Below are 22944 nucleotides of genomic sequence, written 5' to 3' on the forward strand. Positions count from 1 at the left end.
CCCATGTATTTATAAAAAATTACAACTATCCCGCCTTGTTGTGCAACATACATGTGACTTGACTTGCCCCAGATGCGTATAAAAATATTAGCTTCTGTTGTTTAATCTCTCTTATTTGTCTAATGTAATACACTTGTCTGGACAGTTCTATTTTGTAATAATAATGTCCGGGTCAACTACAAACGGCTTTTGTTTTTGTATATGTTATGATCTCGTGAGTTTAAAGTTCGGTGTGCAATTTAAAATGCAGACTGCATTATTTTAAATTGTCAATTGTTTTTCAATTAATTAAATTGATTGATTACTCGTAGCAGTGTATACGTGGCTAATGCATTGAACTTGTATTTGGTGTAGTTTATACAACTACATGATGTAAGCTAATGTTGATTGATAGCATATAATGAATATCATATGTTGCTCAACTTGTCAGTTAATTAACACAGCATGAATCGAGGTCTGTTGAAGAAGATAGAAAACTGTATTTTCCATGACAGGAAACTAACACCTCACACCTGTGGCTGTGGTTATTTAAAACCCAGAGCTCTATTCTTGCTGTTATAGATTAATACAGATGTTGAATTCTTATGGTGTTTAGCAATGACTGCAAGATTGTCTGATAATTTTCTGGCTCCCAGAATATGGAACTTGTTTAATAAATGCGTATTCAGCTTATTAACTTTCATCTAGTTACCGATAATTTACTAGGTGAATAAAATTCAAGAAACGGCACAAGAAATACCAGATTTGATAAACAGATGTTCCGCGTCAAACAGGGGTTCCTTGTCAGAACTAAGTTACCTTTGAAATTTAGATGCGTACACTACAGGCTACAATAACCACAATAGCGCTGTCAATCTAGCAAAAACAAAACAAAGTTTATGGATAACTTTGATTTTTATTTTTTTTAAAGGAACAAATGTACCTCCAATTCCGTGTCATTCAAATATGAACCTAGTTTATGGAACTGAAAACAACATTTTGATGCATGTAATCTATAAGACCACATCACATATCTTTACTGGAAAAAAAATTATATTTTTTTGGTCCCCCTTGATTTAAAAAAAAATTGAAATTGAGAATTGATTATACAAAATTTTATTGATTTTGTTAATTATTTCATTCAAAATTATATTGATTAGATAGAAATCATGGAATTTGTTCATTAATCTTAAAAATTAATAAATAAACATATAAGATAAAGATAGTACAATTTGAAACAAAAAAAAAGATGCTTAAAACTAAAGTCTAAAAACAGAACATACTTGTTCCGTTGTTCTGCTCCGGTCCCAAAACCCCCAATACACACTATACATACAAGTTACAAAATTACAATCCCTAATATCATCTCTCTTTATCTACTCTACATTTGCATCTAATCCGTAAATATGAGTAAGAGAAAAGAGATTACATCCTATTTTCAACCCAAGAAGAAGCAAACAACTACTTGTGAAGATGAAGAACCTTCTGCCACCTCAATTGAGCCTCTGATTTTTGGTGGGATAAACAGAAACTCCGAGCAAAATCCTCAAAATCCAGAGATTGTTAATGAAGGTATTGATTCTGAGAACACTGATGAAGTTATTGATTTCAATTCGTTAATGCGTGATCCTAGTTTGCGGAAACAAATTGATACTTATCATCCAAATAAAAAAGATTTAATTAGGAGAGCATACATTGATCTTGGCCCATATCAACCTGTGCAAGTTTATCCCTTCTCTGGTCCAAAAAATCATCCCGTCGATTTCAAAAGAGTTTGTTTGATAAATTTCCTTGGTTAGAGTACTCCCCAGAAAAAGATGCAGCATATTATTTTTATTGTTTTCTTTTTGCATCTACTGCAACATCTGAACGAGCTTTTTCTACTATGAAAATTGTGAAAACAAGTCTTCGCAATCGAATGGAAGATGAATTTCTTAGGGATTATTTGATAGTGTATATTGAAAAGGAGATTGCGGAAACCATTTCTGCCGAGGAGATCATTGATTCTTTTTATTTGATCAAAGAAAGGCGTGCACATCTCAAATAAATCGGTTTGTTTTCTACTTTTATTTATTTTGATCCCCCTATATTAGATTCTTGGGTCCGCCCCTGTCCTAAAGAAATCTTCTCCCTGTTATGGTACTCGCTTATTTTTTTTCATAACTGAAGTTGATAAAGATACGATGACTAAAAGCGAATATGCGTGATGTGCTAACAATATTATTATTATTAGACTATAATTCTAGGAGATGATCTCATTGCTTAATTTTCCAACCCCCTTAAATGAGGTTGTTATCTTATATTTATACCATGTCCCAAATGGGCTATTCATTACAAAGTGGGCTTCTTGGGCCGATTACAAGATATTATAATCTAATCTATTTTGGGCTCCTTTCTTCTAGCCCAAGGTCCAACATTTGTCCCCCTCCCAGTTTTTAAGCAATATCTTTAGATTTGATCCTGATTATCTTTAGATTTAGGCTGTGGAGGACATCGCTAATGCTCTTGGGGATGGCTATGGGCGTTGTGTTGCCCGTATGAAGAATGCAGGGTTCGACACTTCGGGGCATTCTTTCGAGGATTATATTCGCGAACTTGCTGCCTCGCGACCTGATGATCCAGCTGGAGGTTCTTGAAGGCGGGGAATGCCCCGTGAATGATGTATTTTTAACTTTGTTTTTAAAGATTCGTGTTTCCTATTTGTTGCTGGCTACTTGTATTCTCCATGTTTTATTTAAACCCTACAACGATCTGGTTTTATTTGGGTTTTTCCTTGAAGGATTTTGTGCGGTAGATGAATGGTCTTGTTTGAAAGATATCCGTATTTATGCTTTTTGTTCTTCGTTATCATGTCAATTTTCCATTTTTAGTTGCTCCTTATATCTATTTTGAAGACGTTAAGAAGGTGTTTAACGACTTCCATATCGTCTAGTGTGTGTAATTGTGAGAGTTGTGTTGCGTTGTTTTTGTTTGGGGAATGATTTGGTGTACTTTTCGTGCGATAACGTAGTTATGGTATAGGGAGAAAGAAGTTTCTCCATACTTAATGCATTTGCTTTGTGTAGATAAGTTCTTGAGAAGTTGAAATTGTTATAATTTAAAGTCCCTCAATGTGGGTTTCATAACGACCCTCATTGTATCGAGGGTTAGCTCTTGGTATGTCGACTGTCGCTGTTCATCTTCTTAAAAGTACAAGCAAGATATCAAAATAACTTAAAGCTTTCATAACTTAAATTCCCTCGATGGGGGTCTCATAACGACCCTCATTGCATCGAGGATTGGTTTTTGGTAGGGCCTCGAACTTTTAATCATTACATAGAGAATTAATCATTGGTAGAATTTCTTGAGGTGGATACCATTCCAGGCATTATTAATTGGTTGATCATCGAGGTACGAGAGCTCGTAGGTTCCTGTGCTGACGACCTTCGACACCTTGTACGGGCCTTCCCATGTTGGTATGAATTTTCATGAGATTGTTGGCTGCGATGTGGCGGAGTCTCGAAGGACGAGGTCTCCCACCTCAAATCGCCTATTTTTAACTTTCTTGTTGAAGTACCTTGTCGTCTTCTCTTGTTGAGCGATCATGCGAAGCCTAGATTCCTCTCTTGTTTCTTCAAGTAAGTCATTGTGAAAACGTAATCCTTTAACTGCGAGAGAGGAATCAAAGACTTCGATCCTAGGGGAAATCAGGCTAATCTCGACAGGCAAAACGGCGTCGACACCGTACGCGAGACGGAAAGGAGTTTCTCCTGTTGCACTTCGAGGAGTTGTTCTGTAGGACCACAGCACATTAGGGAGCTCATCAACCCAACATCGGGGAATTTCTTCTATCATTTTCTTTAACCCTTGTAAGATGGTTCTGTTCATTACTTCTGCAAGTCCATTGGCCTGTGGGTATGCAACCGATGCTTTGACGTCCTGGATTTTCAAGTCGCTTAAAGCTTTCTCGAAATGTGCGCCAACAAACTGCGTTCCGTTATCTAAAACTAAAATCCTTGGAATTCCGAATCAAAACACCACATATTCCATGAAAAATTCAATCATCTCTTTTTCTCTGATCTTGGAGAGAGGTTTTGCCTCGACCCATTTCGTCGCGTAGTCGACTGCAACCACGATGTATTGACATTGTCCTCTAGACTTCGGGAAAGGTCCCACGATATCGACTCCCCATTGATAGAAAGGGCAAGGAGTGAGGATCGAGTTGAGCTCTGTTGTGGTCGATGACTCACGTTCCCATGTCGTTGGCATGCCTGACATTTACGGACGTAGCTTTCACAATCTTTTCGGAGTGTTGGCCAATAAATCTCCTGTCTCATGATTTTAAGAGCTAGGTTCTTTCCCCCGAGATGTTCACCACATATTCCCGTGTGAACCTCGAGGATTGCTTGGTCGGCCTCTTCTGGGCTTAAGCATCGGAGAAGTGGTTTAGTTTAAGCTCGTCGATACAACACTAAACCGATCAAGCAACAATTTCTTGCCTTAAACATGATAGCGCGGGCTTCACTTTTTTTCGTGGGAAGTTTGTTTTCTAGGATGTACTCGAGGATAGGGCTTCGCCAGTCAGGGTTGTTTTGAATATTGTGGACCCTCACCACGTCGATAGCGGGGGATTTCAGACTGTCAACATATACCGGGTTGAGGTTCAACTTCAGGTTGGACGAGGCTAACTTGGCGAGTGAATCCGCCCATTGATTTTCTGTTCTATCGATATTTGACAGTTTCCAGGAGGAGTATTTTTTGAGAAGCTCTTGTGTCATTGCAAGGTATTTAGTCATGCTTTCATTGTGGGTCTTAAACTCTCTGCTTATTTGCTTAGCCACCAACTGGGAATCGCCAAATATGTCGATAATGTCTACCTCGAGGTCCGTTGCCAATTTTAATCCCGCAATTAGTGCCTCGTATTCGGCCACGTTATTTGTTACTTGAAATTCAAACTTAAGGGCTTGTTGGACTTTAAATCCTTCTGGGCTGATAAAAATTATCCCTGCGCCCCCAGAATTTGAGGTCGATGATCCGTCGACAAATAATAGCCATGGCCTTGGTTGGGTTTCCTCGGGGTCTAACCCTTTGGCCTTGAATTGGCATTCTGCCACAAAGTCTGAGAGGACCTGAGCTTTTATGGCTGTTCGTGGTTTATATTTGATGTAGAATTGACTTAATTCGATGGTCCATGCAGCGAGTCTTCATGTCATATAAGGCTTGTGCAAGATTCTTATGAGTGGTGCATTTGTCAACACATGTATTTCCCTTGCTTGGAAATAATGTCGGAGCTTTCTGCTTGCAATGACCAAGGCGTACATGAGCTTTTCGACCTGAGGGTATCGAGTTTCAGCGTCCCGCAGTGAGTGACTAATATAGTATACGGGGATTTCCCTTACTTCGTCGAGTCGAACAAGGATAGCTGTCACTGTTTCATCGGATGTCGACAGATAAATGCGAAGAGCTTCGCCTGGGATTGGCCTAGTGAGGATGGGAGGGTTCGTTAAAAATGTTTTAAGTTATGAGAAGCTGGATTTGCACTCATCGTTCCATTCAAATGGTGTTGACCTTGAAGCCTTTTTTATGGTGGCGAAGAAAGGAATACATCTTTTGGACGATTGAGGGATAAATCTTCGAAGGGCTGCTATGCACCCTGTTAGCTTCTGCAAGTCTTTGATGGATTTTGGATCCTCCATTTCTATGATGGCTTTTGTCTGTGTGGGGTCAGCCTCGATACCTCGCTGTGTGATCAGAAATCCCAGGAACTTGCCGGACGTAAGCCCGAATGAGCATTTGTTAGGGTTGAGACGCAAGTTATGTTTCTGGGCATTTTCAAAAGTCTCACAAAGATCAAGTGAGTGATTAGCGGCGAGTTTGGACTTGGTTATCATGTCGTCGACATAAATTAACATGTTTTTCCTATTTGTGATCCAAAGATTGTGTCCATCATCTGTTGGAAGGTTGCGCCAGCATTAATCATTCTGAAAGGCATGACTCGATACCCGAACACTCCTCTGTGAGTAATGAATGCCGTTTTTTCCTAATCACGAGAATCCATTTTTATCTGGCTGTACCTTGAAAATGCATCCATAAAGGAAAGGAGTTCGTTTCCTGCTGTAGAGTCTATCAGCTGATCGATGTTTGGGAGTGGGTAGAAGTCTTTGGGGCATGCTTTGTTAACGTCCGAATAGTCGACACACATTCGCCACTTTCCGTTGTGTTTCTTGACTAAAACGACATTGGAGATCCATGTGGGGAACTGGACGGGCTCGATGAATTTAGCTTCGAGTAACCGGTCAATTTCTTGATCGATAGCTGCCCTTTTCTCATCAGAGAATATTCGACGCTTCTGTCACACTGGGACAGCATTTTTGTTGATGTGGAGGGAGTGGCGTGCGACGACCTCGGGGATTCCTGGCATATCTTTCGGGTCCCAGGCGAAAATATCAGCGAATTCTCTAACAAGGTCAACGATATCTTGTTTCAAATGTTCAGGGAGTCCTTTTCCCACCTTGGTTGTCTTTGCTGGGTTACCAATGACCACTTCGATCTCTTCTGTTTCCTCTGCGGGGAAACATGAATTCTGGTTTGTAGATTCAATTGAGTTGCGGGGGTCAATCTCGAGTACTTGGTTGACTCCTAGATCTTCTTCCCCCTTTTTCTTTGGGGAAACTGTTGTCAGGTAACATTGTCTCGCGGTCGTTTGATCTCCAATCATTTCTCCGACCCCGAAGTCGGTGGGAAATTTCATCTTCAAATGGGAGATTGAAGTTATTTCCTTTAGGGTTGTGATAGTAGTGCGGCCCAAGATGGCATTAAAGCTGGAAGAGGCACTGATCATATGAAATTTAACGACTTTCCAAACCTGACAAGGTGGTGAGCCAAAGAGAACTGGCATATCAATGGTTCCTACCACATGGACCTCATTTCCAGTAAATCCGTACAACGGCGTTCGAGAGTTCTCGAGCCGCCGATCTCTGATATCCATCCGTGAAAAGGCGTGGTGGTAGAGGACATCGACAGAACTTTCGTTGTCGACCAGCATCTTTTTCACAGTATTATTTCCTACTCGGGTTGTGATGATGAGAGCATCTTGTTGACCCTCGATGAGACCAGGATGATAATCCTCATCGGAGAAGGAAATGGCTTGAGCTGTTCTGTGGTGTGACCGGTATCTTCATGATATTCGCAATATCTGGAACTGGGGGGTCTCCCGGCCTTCATGGGCCTCGGTGGTCTGTAGTCTGGTTCTGTTTTTAGAACTGCCAGAATTGTTGTTTTCTCTGTGTTCAATTTAGTGAATTCTTTTTCTGGTCGAGTGTGGGGCTGTCAGTCCCTTTCCCTTCTGTCTCTCGTAAAGCGATCATCCATACGCGGTGGAGGTGATCGACGACGCTCACGGCGTCTTTCTCGCGCGCGGGATCGCGGGCTATAACTACGACGGCGTTCATGCCTTGAAGAGCGTCGTGGTGACTGGATGCAACTCACTGCTTCTTGTAGCATCATACGATGTTCAATAATTTGGAATGCTGCTTGGAGAGTTTTTGGCCTTTTTTCAAAGATTTCTTCTAAGAGTAATCCGTGTCTTGACTTATCGATGCCTGCCGTTAAGAAGTTTACGGCCATTTGTTCAATTAAATCTGGAATCTCGGCGATCTCTTCCCTTAATCGGGTTAAAAAGCTGCGAAGGCTCTCACCTGAGCGCTGATGCATTGTCATCAAAGATGCTGTGACCTTGAGGCCTTTGTAATTACTGGAGAACCGGGCTTGAAATTTGCTTTTTAAGGTCGCCCAGGAGTCGATGGATCGAGGGGGCAGATTGCTATACCATCGGAGTGTTGTGCATTGGAGGCATGTAGAGAAAAACTGACAACGGGCAATTTCCGAGTGGCCGAAAAAAGTCATTCATCCGTCAAATGTGTTGAGAAATGCCAACGGGTCTGAAGATCCGTCAAAGTGATCGAGGGACGGGGTTTTTGAAGTTCTGTCGATACGTGCTTTCTCGAGGAGGAGAGATAAAGGGCTTTCAGAGACAGTTTCGAATCCTGATTGATTCCTCATGATGTTACGCATTTGGGCGATTTCTTCTTGTATTTTAGCAAATTCTTCATGTGATATGGACTCCGTGGATTCAGTTTGGCGTGAAATCTCGGCGGATGACACTGTCCGCTGCCGACGCTCACGTGGTTGTGAATAGGTCGATTCTGCCGATGGCTCGTATTCATACTCTGCATCATCGTCATCATCATAAAATTCTTCATCTTGCTCTTTATTTTGTATCGTTGTTTGTTGGAGCTCTCGTCGGAGACGGTGAATTTCACGCTTTCGCTCGAGTTTGGCCTGCAGCCTCCGAGTCTCGCGCTCTAACAGCTCAAGCTCTTCGTCTGAATCAAATGGTTCTTCTGGTTCTTCCAGATTTTCTTGGTTTTGAACTCCTAGTTTTTCTTTCTTTTCTAAGTGAAGTCGCATGTCGCTTGAAAGAACTTTTTTACCTTTGGAGGTTTGTATTCTAAAACGTTGATCTGAGACAGATTTTCTCTTTTTGTCTCTTTGACGTGTATCCTTCCAGCTCTCCGGTTGATCCTCCAGAAGACCTTCAGGTGGGGGAAACAAACATTTTGGCTTTAATGCCGACTGTTTTGGAAGCTCACAGACCTCGAAGGTCGAGGGATCGGCGGCAGGTTCTGCCGTCAATTCTTTCACCTGTGTTGGTCCGGCTGTTCCCGGATCAAGCTCTTCTACAATCATTTTATAGTTGGATCTGTTAAAGCAAAGTTCCTTCTAGCGCCAAATGATGTGCTAACAATATTATTATTATTGGACTATAATTCTAGGAAATGATCTCTTTACTTAATTTTCCAACCCCTTAAATGAGGTTGTTATCTTATATTTATAGCATGTCCCAAGTGGGCTATTCATTACAAAGTGGGCTTCTTGGGCCGATTACAAGATATTATAATCTAATCTATTTTGGGCTCTTTTCTTCTAGCCCAAGGTCCAACAATGCCCTAATTACACCATTTCTTTTGACTATACTACAGGCCCCAGCTTTGAGCTAAAATTCTAGATCCGCCCCTGAATGGATGGCTTGCATTTTCTATGGTTTCTTCGATCATAGAGCTTCATAAAGGTATGAAGCTGCAGAGTTTTAGTGTAGTAATATAAATTTCTCGCTCGTTCTAGTTGGTTGGATTTTTTGGGGGTAATTCTGCAAAGTTTTTTGGAGAGAATTTAACAGATTTTATTCATCCATGCCACTTGTATTTGTATCTGTAATTCCGCTACCAGTTCTGAGTGCAAAATGACTTGCACGAGACTATTTGTTTGTTACAGCCAGAACATACTTCACTCTCCCTAACAATGTAATTCTTATTCAAGATTAGCGATTTCTCGTGCTGAAGTGCTCTTTCTCATTTTTGTCAATTTCGTATATCAAAGTATGGGTAATTTTGAGTCATGATATGTATCTCTGGGTACAGGGTATGGTTCAGGTTCTCGCAAATTTCAGAAATTTCTTCAGTCGTTCATAAGTCATTTCTCACAATTTCAGAACTGTCTTCAGTCGTTCACAAGTCATTTTGTTCATCAAGATTTAAAATTTTCATAAATCTAACAAGCGCGGTGTTCTTCTTGTCACACTTGGTAAATTTGTCTACTCTTTAAACTGGTATGTTAATTACATTATAGTATTAAGTACTGCTTAGGCTTAGCCCTGGAAATTATTCCCTTCCCGCCCATTTCCATGCATATAATTGAATACGAATGAATGACAAGAAAAACAAACAAAAAAATTTATCAAGTGACGGCTCCTAATAAGATTAGGGAGTCACGAATACATCTTTCATAAACGGATTCTTCTGCTTTGCAGAAAAATATTTCGAATTGTGATATTTACTTATAACAATATTGTTATGTGCTATTAATGGCGTTGTTTGATCCCTATGTTCTTTGTTCGGAACTCCAATTAATTTAACTCCAAAAACATGAGGAATATATCACTAAAAAAGACATAATCTTCTATGCTCTGAAACAGCCTTAAATTTGATGGAAAGCTTTAACTTTCTAACCATGTCAAAGTGCCTAGACTTGACATGTTTGATGTAGGACTAAATTCTTAAACCTGCGTTACAACTACATCAACGGTACTAGCTTGCTGCTGTCTGGAACTGTTACTTTCCAGTGGCTGTGTAAGACAACTTTCATCGGCAACACGCGAAGTAGAACGTTCAAGCAACGAACGACGACAATTTGGGCACGAAGAATGTGACTCCAGCCATGTATCTATGCACTTGACATGAAAACCGTGACTACACGTGGGCAGAACACGAACTTTTTCTCCTTCGACAAATTCTGATAGACAAATAGGGCATTCACTGGTTGAGAACTTCACTTCTGAGCCATAAATTGCAATTGGAATCTTACGGAGAGTATGCTTTTTCACTCCGGTGGTGGCTAATCGAGCTGCAGCTTGTTGCTCTGTCTCTGTACCAAACCTATGTGTACAACGTAGGAGGCAACGGATTATTGAGTTCAGTCCTAGTGCACATAATAGTGCACATAGTAAAGCTGCCAATATAATCACCATATTTGTGTCGAATTTTGTCTCGTTGATGTAATGTTTTGGCCGAATACTGACACTGGCTGGTGGCATGCTTGGCTCAGCATTAAGAAGAAGGTGGCGTAAATGAACCATTGTCGGGTAGTTTAAAGATATTTTGCAAGGAAAAGAGAGTAAGTGTTTGATATTTTTCGTTCCCCTAATATCGTGTTGTGAAGATTCCAACTAGAAAATGACACTGAAGAGCATCTCTTTTCTTTTTGGTTTGGGATAAGAAGGAAAAATGGTAAGTTGATCAAAGGATCAGTGGTGCTTATCTGAACTGGGATATTTTTGGGGCTGCAAGATTCGAGCTTTGTAGTACGGAAATGGTCCTCTATGTGACACTACCAAACTTATCAATCCGAGACCTAAATATTATGAAAGAAACTATTAACACTTGTATTTGGAAATATGGTAGAAGAGAGCTGAATGGAATCGTGGTTCTGAAACTATGCTACTTCTGTAGGCTATATACGGAAGAGGCCTTGGTGAGCTAGCAGATTCTTCAGAATCAATAAAAGGTTAAAGTAAGGTTTCATAACTATGACTGCTCTATCTGAACAACCATTATCAGATCCTTGATTACTATTAAAATAAATTTATAAACCTAGTACCAAATCCAAAATCAATACTTTTTCATCATACACTTATCAAAAGTTATCTCCAGCTGCATATGGGTTAAAAACAAGTACTAGATCATGTAGTTACAATTATTTAAATGGTAGAGGATTAGTATTTGATATGAATGAGCAATGTAAATAAGAACAAAATAGCAACTTGATAGGGTTCTAGTGCACAAAAATCTTTGAAATCAATCACTTTAGGGACCGAGTGGCAAATACCAAACTTGTTTAATACCTTTTCGAGTAAAATCTTCTTTTGTACCTAAAAAGCTCAATGCTGTCAACCTTTCTGCTGGTATGGAATGAGTTTTTCTAACTTCTGTCAATTCTTTTGCAATCAAGCAGCATCAAGCAAATCTAGCCATCATCTTACCCTTTATACTTTAAATCAAATTTTGAGATATCTTTGTTGTTTTTCCTAGATAACTGAAGACATATATTGGTATACATAAAAAAGTATGGTCTGCAGACTGCAGATATGCACTTTTAGACTTATAAAATCAATCTTGATTACTTATTTAAGATGTTTCATTTTCTTTCTTAAATAATAAGTGACACTTTTTTAAGTCTTCCAGTATTTGGTATAGTCGAAGTTGGCTTATTTTGCCTACCAGGCCTAGTGAGTCGAAACTCTGGACCTACCGAAAGAGAATTGTATGAAAAAATCATTAAGCTACTAAAAAACCATGTTAAAATTTGTAATATTCTGTGCCATTTAAAAGTTGAGAGGCCTAAACGGCTAAACCCCACTGATCACATGAACCTTCATCTTAACAGACTAGATGCAGTATCATATGTATATATTATTTAGGCCTATTCTTCAACAATTGATACATTGTTTACTGTATGTACGCCTTCAACATCTGTAGATCATTCATTCGAAGATATTAGTACTGGAGCAGGAGCTGATGCTATAAGGCTTAGTATAAGCAGTCTCTGAGGTTCCTACAATGTGGATACAGTCCAATTCTACTCTCGTTTAATACAGATAATTGATTCTCTGTTATGTTTTACCAAGTCTAGCTGACCTTCATTATATCATGTTCCTAGGAAGATTAGATAGACGCTAAGTCTATCAATCCTTGTTTAGGACACAATAAACCAATTTTATTTATCAGAATGAAGAATGAAGGTTTTGTATCATGTTGAAAGTAGTCGTGTTTTTTCTCTCTTGTTTAAACATAAGAAGCGCTTCCATTTAGTAAATACAAGTGTGGGCTTAAGTTAAATTTGAATTTGCAAACTAATTTGAAAATAGTACGTTATTTGTATTAAATACTCCCTTGTAATTACTTTTTCCCTGGTGAGGGATATGATCTGTTGCTCCGCCATTCGTTCCATTAGCACAGAAAATTAAGTTCCAGTTCTATTTTAGGCGAATTAAATGGGTGATGGATTCCATTATGAAGCAAGATACATCTCGAGCTCTGTTTATCAAAGCATGATAAAAGCTGGTCTCAACCACACAACTGCACCTTCAATTTTGGCATCGTTCAAACTTCTCACCCCGCTGCAACAGCCCAGTGGGACAACACCTCCAATTACAAGCAACTCTATCACAGACAACAAGGTAATGCATTTGTAGATGAATTTACTCCATATCACATTCTTTTCTGCGTAAATTTCTTGGTACACTAAGTTATAAGTGTTATTATACCAAGTCAGCATAAGCCTGTTTGATTTGTCTGAATGAAGGCTCCGTTAAATGTTAATAGTCGTGCTTCTTTTCCCTGTAGTTCAAACTTACAGAGCATTTTTCATTAGAATGTAAAGTTAAGTTTGAAGTTTTACATTTAGGCTCCATTAAGCAAGTGATGGATACATCATGATCCCTATTATTGAAAGCAAGGTGAAAGCTCAACTCAATCACACAACTGCACCAGCACCAGCACCAGCACCACTAATTATGCAATCGTTAATGGTATACTTCTATGCAGTACGTTTGTTCTTTATGTTATTACGTTTTAGAGGGCAGACGCAAACCATGGCATTTAGAATACTTTTGTTTCATAAAATGTTCAGGTGTCAAGTTTACAGAATTACATCAGATTAATTAGAGAAAAAAAAATCATGCTCCAGCCTAATGCACGGGGTGATGATTTATCTTTTTTTGTTTCACCTCCAAGCCTTATTAATTTAAACCCCAATCTATTTTAGGAGACTGTCGTTTTCCTTTATAGCTTTTTGAGATTTTTCCATTTACAATTTAACTGCAAATAAGCTACCGAGCAATATTTAGAAATTGGATAACTTGTTGTTGTGATATGTTGATCAACTACCACAACTTTATTTAGAAAGCATTAGAAACACAAATTACATACATGTTGTATAAATAAAGAGGAACATATAGATCTTCTATAGCAGCTTGTACCACGAATTGCACACCTCTAGAGTATGCCCCAACTGGACTGCACCCTGCAAATCATACATGCGTGGTATTTGAAACATGTTAAAAACACTACTAACTAAAATGTGCACATCTTATTACTGTACTAAACTGCTGCAGTTTTTGGTCTACCGTCAACAGTTGTAGTTAATTAGTATATTTAGCCTTGAATGGTATAATAAAACAGAGAATATTGTGTTTGTGCATTTGTGTGCGTGATAGGTGAGATATATGAAAAGGGATGCATTGCTGACTGACTGACAATGTTCTTGTGTTACAATGATAAGTTAGCGGATCTTCTTCTCAAATACTTTTATAACTGTTACAAAATTAGCACAGACTAATCAATCTATGAAATTACTTGCTTAGTTCCCCAAGGTAAATAGTAAGCTCTTCAAAGTATGTATTGGTTTAACAGATCACCTTGACCTGCAATCTTGCACCAGATGCGAATATTACAAGCAACTCAATCACAGACAAAGTACCGCACTTGTAGACGAATTTACTGCATATCAGATATATTTCAATGTTAAGTGTTCTGATTACAAGTACTTTTTTCTGAATGAGGGCTCAGTTTAATGTTAAAAGTAGATGTGCTCGTCTCTGTAGTTTAAACATAAATCGCAATTTTCATTAGAACATTAAGTTTTAATTTTCGAACTGAGGCTAATTAAATTGGTGTGATGGACCCTGTTATGAAGCAAGTGATACATCATGATCTCTATTATACAAAGCAAGTGAAAGCTCAATTCAAATCACTCAACTGCGCAATTAATTATGCAACGTAAATGGTTCACTTCTTTGCACTACATTTGTTCTTTATATCAATACGTTCTTGCAGCAATTAACATTAAATTCGATCTTTCAACGAGCTGATGTCGCAAGACCTGCTCTGGAGGGCAGGCGCAGAGAAAGGTAAATCTTAGCTGCAACAGTCTACTAGCTAGTCAAATGTGGCATACTGAATACTTTCAGTTAGGTTCATATATTTTTCTGGTGTCATGTTTACAAAATACAGCAGATTATTTTGAAAAATGCATGTATCATACAATCTAGAGCATGTGTTGGTGATTTGTCTTTTGTATTTCACTTCCAGGCATTACTAGTTTAAAACGCGGCATCCAATTTAATCCAGAGACTGATGTTTTTTGTACTCCAGTAACTTCTTTCCAATTACAATTTTACCTTGCAAAGTTGCCATTAAATAGCTTTCATTTCCTCTAGTTATCAACTAAAATGAACTGTCTTTTTTATTTTTATTTTTATATAATACATGACTTGCTTTAAAAGAAAAATAGAATCTAAACACACCCTACAACATATATAAGTTCAATATCACTGGTAGAGTAAGTAGGATATACATTGATGTGAGATGTCGATCGATCACACCACAACTTTATTTAGAAAACATCATAAACACAAACTATGTATGTTGTTTAAATAAAGAGGGCATATAGATCTTCTTGGCACATTAGCAGCTTGTACCACAAATTCCACTCCTCTAAAACATGCTTCAGTTGAACTGCTCTCACTGCACCCTGCAAATCATACATGTGTCCAGTTAAAACATGTTCAAAACCCGACCGACTAAAATTTGCACATCATATTACTCTACTCAACTGCTGCAATTTTTTAATTTAATTATCGTTAACTACAGTAGTTCTAATAAACGGTATAATTAAACAAAGAATATTGTGTTTCTGCATGTGTGTTTAAATGAGATATAGGAAAAGGGAAGTAGTATTAATATTACCGGGAGCAGTCGGTGCTAGGGCTGATCTTATAAGGAACGCTGACACCGCACTTTCCAGGGAGCCCTGCTGCCAAACCATAGTTGATGCCCTTGATGCTTCCGGAAATGGTTTTGAGGCAAGTGCATGCCTGTTTCCTGTCCACCGGAGTCTTAGCCAAACCATTCAAATTTTTAACCCCGCTGCAACAGCCTGGTGGCAAAACACCGCCCATCTTCAAGTAGTTCATGCACTGGCCTAGTGAGTTTGTCACTTGTCCGCAAGTCAGCCCCTCTACAGCATAGGGTGCGCTCAAACTTAGTACTGCCACCATGCACATTATCGACATAGCCACCTTCGAAACTGTCATAGTTTCCATGATCTGTTATAACAACTTATGACAGGATTTTCTGAACAAACTTTATGTGTACACTAATACTGATTACTAGTCGGTTTATGAACTTATAAGGGTGTAGATTAGGCCTTTTATAGCCAAATTCCGTAGCATGAATCAAGATTAATTTTGAAAAGATGTATGTAGTTGATTAGTTGGCGGTTGTATAATTAATGAATTGTGTACATTTGTTTCCTTTTCATTTGATACGTACGTCAAATAATCCGAGATTACTTGTGTGTCTTTTTACGCAGTGACATTACATTTCAACGGCTAGCTACAAATCTAGAATAAAGACGGTGTTCAAAGGCAGCCGATGAACAGACATCTATCTACCAACATTAAAAACGATTAGTACTCTTGCCTAAGAACAGAGGAACCAGCAATTGTGAAATCGAATTCGTATCCTTCTATATATGTTTTATTACATAAACACATTATAGTTGAATCCGGTAACGCTGTTGATAGTGGCATATGTATCCACATACATGAATTGTCGGTCATTGCTAGTTAGAAAGTGAAATTTTTTGTCTTTTCTTTCTCTGTTAATTTTTTCAGTGTCAATTGCTCCAAGTCAATCCACTGTTAAAATGAGCTAACTTGATGATGACATATTCAATGGATGATAAACAAAATAGAAATGTGCATTTGATTGAGGTAAATAGTAGTATCAAAAGCATTACGGAGGCACTGACTACGTTCTTTGTGTTACATTTATACTGACTGCTTAAGATGTTTTGTTGCAGTTTCTCTTGTTATGAAGTCCTGACTCGTTATAAGATTGTCATTAAACATGAGATGATTACAGAATAATTTCTGAATTAAAGTTAACAATTTATTGGACGGTAATTTCATTATTTTATAAGATTCTGTTAATAGAGGTAGGGTTAAAATTGAACTAGTAGCTGTAGATAAGTTTGCACCTTGATCAGAACCTCTGCCATTAACTTACATCCACACAATCCTGCTACACATCTTCTTTTATTAGTAAATCCTGCAACAGATTTGCAAAATCATTTGTGTTATTTCCATTCAGATCGTCAAATATTAATTGGTGTTCTAACTTTATTTACAGTACTGATCTTGAACCAAATATCAAGGATGGATCAGATAATCACTTTTAAAATCTGATTGTATTCTGCTCCTCGGATAACAACTACGCGACATCGTATTACGATAATCTTGTTCTCATTCCCAATAACCGGGTTGTTATCTCATAATATAAACGGTCCCTAAGTTTTTTCATATGTTTCTAAAATGCCTCGATTTTGTCCATCTTGAAAATATTAGTGTAAGATATTGAGCTCCTTTAGTGATGATGCCAGAAAATTACCTGATTGGGGATACCTAAGGGGTCGTTTGGTTCGTTGGGTGGTATCGGGTTGGAATCAGGAATCGGGTTAAGCTGGTATGAGTTTGGAACTTGATACTTGATATCACCTGTTTGGTTCAAAATAGGATAAGAATATATCTCTTTGATAAATTAATTGGAATCAACAATCAAAAGACATTTAATTATTATTTTTTGTTAATTCATTATTTTATTATTAAAATCTAAAATTATACACGATCACTTGACAACAATAATTAGTAAGGCTAAAAATATATTTTTTTTTGAAAAATACCTAAGGCTAAAGATATTTTTACAAATATACTATAATTTTTTTAAAAAATTGCAAAAATACTTTTTTATTTTAAAAAAATGCTATTTTCCAAATTTTTTACGAAAATACTGTTTAATGCAACTTGATTCAATTAGATGCAATTTTCGACGAATTTATGTCACTTCATGTAACCTCAAATGCAACAAAAAAAAACTTGATTCAACTAATTGTATGTCTGCTTGATTTTGGTTGATTCTATATTTTTGCCAAAAAAATTAGAGGATAGTAAAATTGCAAAAAGAAATAAATAAAAAAGCTAGTATTTTTGATAATTTTTCTTATTAAAATATGAGTTTATAAATATTTTTACGTAGTATTTAAGAAAATTAAATATACATTCACATTTTTTATTCATCAATATTAAAACTAGAGCTAAAAAAAGAATTATACTTTAATTAAAAAGAAAGACTAGAGAAAATAATGAAAATGATACCCAAGAGTTTGATTTAGCTCATACCCACTTATTCACATGGATTTCTAAACCCCATACCTCATAGGTTTCAGGAATGGGTTTTAAAACAAAATTTTTTTAACCAAACAGCTGGTATGGGTTTTCTCCATTGCAACCCCATACCTCATACCCAGATTTATTGAACCAAACACCCCCTAATAGATTTTAATATCTTGAAAGGAACCTTCTCTACTGACACTTCGAGATTTTAGAAAAAGGGGTAATTACTTAAGGTAGATTGGTGAATGGATGAACAATAATGATGCTAATGGGGGAATAAATAACTGAAATCGACAGTAAAGATTGTTGCTAAGTATTTTGCCTGTTTGTGTGAGAGGGGCCTGGGGAAATTTGCGAGCAGTCTGACTATCAACGATAGTCTTTCCCAACCCATTCAGCGTCCTCATCCCATTGCAACAAGTTATGGAAGGCGTTGGATCGTCAAGTATCCCCAGGGGACCAAGCCTCTCAAGTCTCACCTGATCGTATGTCAAGGTTATTGTGCGACGAATCAATCCACATTTAAGAGTTTGAAGACAATTTCGAGTTTGTACACAAAGTTCACACTAGGCTACAACTAAAGAATAATTATCAAAAATGAAAAACTACATTTAAATGAACAATTTTTTTTGTAAGTATGTCATATTTTACGTTGATCGCATAATGTTGATGCTACTTTCGAGTTTTTTCTCTTAAAATCGTATCGTCAATCAGGCATGTTGGAGTCGTGTCTGTTATAAGTTGGGGGTCATAAATCCACTTCAAAAGATACAATGAATGAGAAACACTAAACTTCAATACCATTACATAAAACTAGCTAGAAATGTAGATGTCAACAAGATTTTTGGATACAGAAACAGATACTTAAACTGGGGAGTGCAACTCATCAGCAGATACAAAGGAAACACGGAAGATTACAAAGGAAATAGAGTACATTACTAACTAACTAGACACCCAAATAGATTAATCAAACACATCAGGCTAGATCCCATGCCATCTTTATTCCAAACAGACTTAATATTGCACTAGTACCTATCTTAAAATCATGAGCTTGCACTTTTATAAAACCCTCTGGCATCATCATACATTCACACAACCCTGCAACACATTTACAAATTTTATAATCAATATTCAGATAATTATAAAAAAAAAAAATTATATTCCAATTTGTTTCTTGGTGGAGAAATGTAGTACCTGTTGCAGTCGGTGGAGGGGCTGATTTTGTAAGGAATGTTGACACCACATTTAGCAGGGAGGCCAGCAGCAGCATTCAGATTAAGATCCGCGATAGCGTTCGCAGTTTGTTTCAGGCAATTGCAAGCTGTGCGCCTGTCAAATGTGGTCCGTGCTGCGTTATTAAGGCCCCTAACACCATTGCAACATGTTACGGGTACCGGAACTGCACCCGCGGTTCTTAGGTACCCGAGGCACGGAGCCAAGGCTCCGGTCACCTGCCCACATGACAAGGCTTCAGCTACTTTCACATTTGGTGTAGTTGCTAGCACCATCATGTAAATCACCATCACAACTAAACAAGCCCTTGAAACTCCCATTTTGAACTCTAAATATAAACTGTTTTTGTATGTTTTTTAGAGAAGTAGAGGAGTTTTACACTTTAGGGGGTGTTTATACATGTAGAGGGGTGAGTGGAGTTGTATGGCCTGTAGCCTGTAGGGGGTGTTTATATAGGGAAATGTTGCATGCAACGTTGCAATTTGCAACGAGTACTACAGGGTAAATTAAGGGGGTGGTCTAGTTTAGTTTCCAAATGGACTAGTAACTAGTTTGGTGGCAGTTGGGGTGAAATAAATTCACTGATTCCCTGCTCATTATTAACGGTGCAGTACATGTGAAAGTAAAGTCGAGGATTTCAAACTTTGCAAACATTATGGATTGTGTTTTCAATCAAATTTTAGAAAAATGTCGGGAACCCGTTCTCAACTGCTTAAGTAAGGTCGTGTACTTAATAACTTTTTTAATAATAATACATGATCTCATGTATGCGTATTTGAATTAAAACATGTCAAATATCGTTTCATATTATTTAAAAAATATTTTGAAAACTAATTCATGGTATTTAGCATCACTCTAATTATTATAATAAAAGGTGGTGAATAAATTTTGAAAAGATATTGTTAAATTTATAATTTTTTTTTTGTAAAAATACTTTCATATATTTTAAAATTTTAAATTATGAAAAAACGTTAAATTTTACAGCATTTCAGGGGAACCAAAATGCTGCCATATTTATTCATGGTTCTGTATCAGGTAGGTAAAACAGGAACCGCTAATAAAAAAATGTTATGGCGTTTTAATTTCATATTGTTGCTCCCTCAACTAGATTTATCAAGTACGCTTATGACAAAAACCTTTTTTTGGTTACTTGACTCGTCCTAGTATTTTGGGCATAAAACTTGGTCTTAATTAGACACATTGACTTCCGACTATAGTTTGTATAATCAATTAAATTATCAGTAATTTGAGTTAGCTTTTTTTTTGAACGAATTAATTACAGGAAGTCAGCAACTAGTTTGTTAATTTATTTCTATTAACAATGGCAAGGCCCCAAGGGCATAATAGAATTATGAAAGACGTCGCATCGCTATAAAAAAATTAAACTAAATGTATTTTTGGGAATAAATTTGGTGTCCCATTAAACTATTCATTTGGTTTAACTTTTAAACAATTATAATAAAATATTTAATACCCTCGGTTAGTTTTATAAGTCTAAGAATGATACGCTGATTCTGGGTCTGCCAATATTGAAGGAAGTGCTAAATTTTCTACACCGCAGAGTGTTGTGAACTTAGGTACTGAGAACTTTAAAAATGATCCTATAATTGATGATATCCCGGATGATGATGAGGAGCAGAAGAAGAAGAAGAAGAAGAAGAAGAAGAAGAAGAAGAAGAAGAAGAAGAAGAAGAAGAAGAAGAAGAAGAAGAAGAAGAACTGCTATCAGCTTTTTCCAACAAGGCATAGTTCGCCTCAATATCAGAATCTGAAGTGTCTGTCCAGCTTTTCTTCTTTGTGACAAGTGTCTTGCCTTTGTCACTTTTTTCTTTCTTGCAATCAGGAGATATGTGGCCTTTTTCACCACAATTGTAGCATTTAACATTTGAGTAATCTCCTCTGTCAGACTTTCTTGTTTTGCCTTCATATTTTCTGAATCCCTTCTTATCAGAACTTCCACTTTTCCTGGAAAACTTCTTTCCCCTTCTGAATTTCCTGTAAGTTATCTTTGTGATACACTTCACCATAAGAGCACACAATTTCATCATCTCTTCATCAACATCCATCTCAGATAGACTTTCAGTTTCTGAATCCTCATCACTATCAGAACTTGATGACTCAGTATCAGACTTTGTGGTGAGAGCCTTTCCTTTGCCTTTCTTTGAGACAGCCACTTTGGGGATTCCTCAACCTTAAGAGCAACTATTCTTGACTTTCTCCCATGCCTCTTGCTTCTTTGATCCGTCTTAAGTTCATGAGTTTTGAGCATATCATAAATTTCATCAAGAGTAGTTTCATCAAGAGCATAGTTGTCTCTTATAGTAGTTGCCTTCAAATCCCAACTTTCAGGAAGAGCTAAAAGGAATTTAAGATTAGTATCTTCAAGATCATATTCCTTATCCACCAGTGACAGATCATTCAAGAGTTTGACAAATCTGTCATATAAACCGGTTAATGACTCATCAGGTTTTGAGTCAAAGTGCTCATACTCTTGAGTGAGTATAGTCCTCCTGTTCTTCTTAATTGAATCAGTTCCCTGGCATCTTATCTCCAAGGCATCCCATATCTCCTTTTCAGTCTTGCAGTTAATTACCCTATTTGACATGACATTATCAATGGCACTATGCAGCAAATGCCTTACCTTTGCATCCTTGGCAATAGATGAGATATCTTCAACCGTATATTCATTTTTCTCCTTTGGTACAGTCTGCGCTGGTTGATCTGCAACTACAACAGAGAGTTTGGTTGGCTTATGTGGTCCTTCATTAATTATGTCAAGGTATTCTGGATCTGTAGCTTCCAGAAACATAGTCATCCTCACTTTCCATATGGGATACTCAGAAGGTTTCAGAATTGGAAGCCTAATAGTCTCATATCGATTTTGGATTTGAGTCTTTGGAGTTTCTTCAGTTTTGGTGGTCTTGGTTGGAGTTTTCTCTTCTTCAGACATGATTGTTTTTTTTTGGATCTTTACTGTATACGTGTTAACAGACTGCTCTGATACCACTTGGTAGGTCACACACACTGTAGAAGAGGGTTGAATACAGTGTATACTACAATCAAATCGAATTAAGAACACAAATATGAAACACAAAATAATCTTATTAATAAAACATTATTACAATGGAACCGTTCTCTCTCAGTGATGAACAAATATCACGAGAGCTGCTAGAATTACAATGAATAATATTCTCGATTAAGATAACACTTATAGTGTAAACCCTATGCTGTGTTTATATAGACACACAGTTACAAGATAAATTTCTAATTGATATCGAACATAAGTCTGCATCCTAAAATATATCAACTAGTTATCTTTTCTTCCAAGTATTTTATTCTTCATAGAATTCTTCTCCATGCATATCTCTTCTTGTGTTTGTCTTAATCTTCTTTCCTTCAATCATCCGCCTTCCTTATCTGAACGTCTTCTTAAGTACTGATATTATCTCCTGATAAATATCTTCTGATAACTTAAGTTCTAATAACTTAAGTTCTGATATCTTAAGTTCTGACTTCAGTATAAATACTGATTTCCAGTTAAGTCCTGATTTGTCCTGTTAGTTAAGATCTGAAAACTAAACACAAATCATTATTAGACATGACATCACAAATATATTTAACAGAGCGTAACCCCTAAATCATTTTTCTTGGGGTCTTTATAACCCGATGGTAGGATTTAGAGGTTGGTACCTTTGGATCTGGGCCGTTCGTGACTAGAGGCGGAAGACGCTTCACTCGAATGAATTTCGTACACGTGTCTAGGCAATGACCTCCCTAGAATGTACCAAGGGCGTACTGACATGTGGCCAACTTGTCCCAAGTTGTTGACTGTTGATAACTGTCACTGTCACATGCCCATGCTCGCGCCCCGCGTGCTCCCCCTTAGTGGACCGTGTGGGGTTGGC

At 37.5% G+C, this 22944-nt stretch overlaps 5 protein-coding genes across 5 annotated transcripts; all 5 read right to left on the bottom strand.

Annotated features, from left to right (window-relative positions):
- Positions 1-3444: 3444 nt before the first annotated feature.
- On the bottom strand, positions 3445-4295 carry LOC141691176 (uncharacterized). Its single transcript, XM_074495915.1, has 2 exons — positions 4057-4295; positions 3445-3973 (listed from the first exon to the last, which is right to left on the bottom strand). Exons 1-2 carry the CDS (start codon positions 4293-4295, stop codon positions 3445-3447), a joined length of 768 nt encoding a protein of 255 aa, XP_074352016.1.
- A 2015-nt stretch (positions 4296-6310) lies between these two features.
- Positions 6311-7003, bottom strand: LOC141691177 (uncharacterized). The gene has a single exon (XM_074495916.1). The coding sequence runs from the start codon at positions 7001-7003 to the stop codon at positions 6311-6313; it is 693 nt and encodes a 230-aa protein (XP_074352017.1).
- A 3069-nt stretch (positions 7004-10072) lies between these two features.
- LOC141691178 (RING-H2 finger protein ATL74-like) lies at positions 10073-10651 on the bottom strand. The gene has a single exon (XM_074495917.1). It carries the CDS (start codon positions 10649-10651, stop codon positions 10073-10075), a length of 579 nt encoding a protein of 192 aa, XP_074352018.1.
- Positions 10652-14887: 4236 nt separating this feature from the next.
- Positions 14888-15767, bottom strand: LOC141693544 (non-specific lipid-transfer protein 1-like). The gene is made up of 2 exons (XM_074498684.1): positions 15321-15767; positions 14888-15105 (listed from the first exon to the last, which is right to left on the bottom strand). Exons 1-2 carry the CDS (start codon positions 15674-15676, stop codon positions 15096-15098), a joined length of 366 nt encoding a protein of 121 aa, XP_074354785.1. The 5' UTR covers positions 15677-15767; the 3' UTR covers positions 14888-15095.
- Positions 15768-18580: 2813 nt separating this feature from the next.
- Positions 18581-19469, bottom strand: LOC141693553 (non-specific lipid-transfer protein). Its single transcript, XM_074498693.1, has 2 exons — positions 19001-19469; positions 18581-18904 (listed from the first exon to the last, which is right to left on the bottom strand). The coding sequence occupies exons 1-2, from the start codon at positions 19357-19359 to the stop codon at positions 18895-18897; spliced, it is 369 nt and encodes a 122-aa protein (XP_074354794.1). The 5' UTR covers positions 19360-19469; the 3' UTR covers positions 18581-18894.
- Positions 19470-22944: the final 3475 nt, after the last annotated feature.

The sequence above is a fragment of the Apium graveolens genome, chromosome 10 (assembly GCF_009905375.1).
Source record: "Apium graveolens cultivar Ventura chromosome 10, ASM990537v1, whole genome shotgun sequence".
NCBI classification, from domain to species: domain Eukaryota; kingdom Viridiplantae; phylum Streptophyta; class Magnoliopsida; order Apiales; family Apiaceae; genus Apium; species Apium graveolens.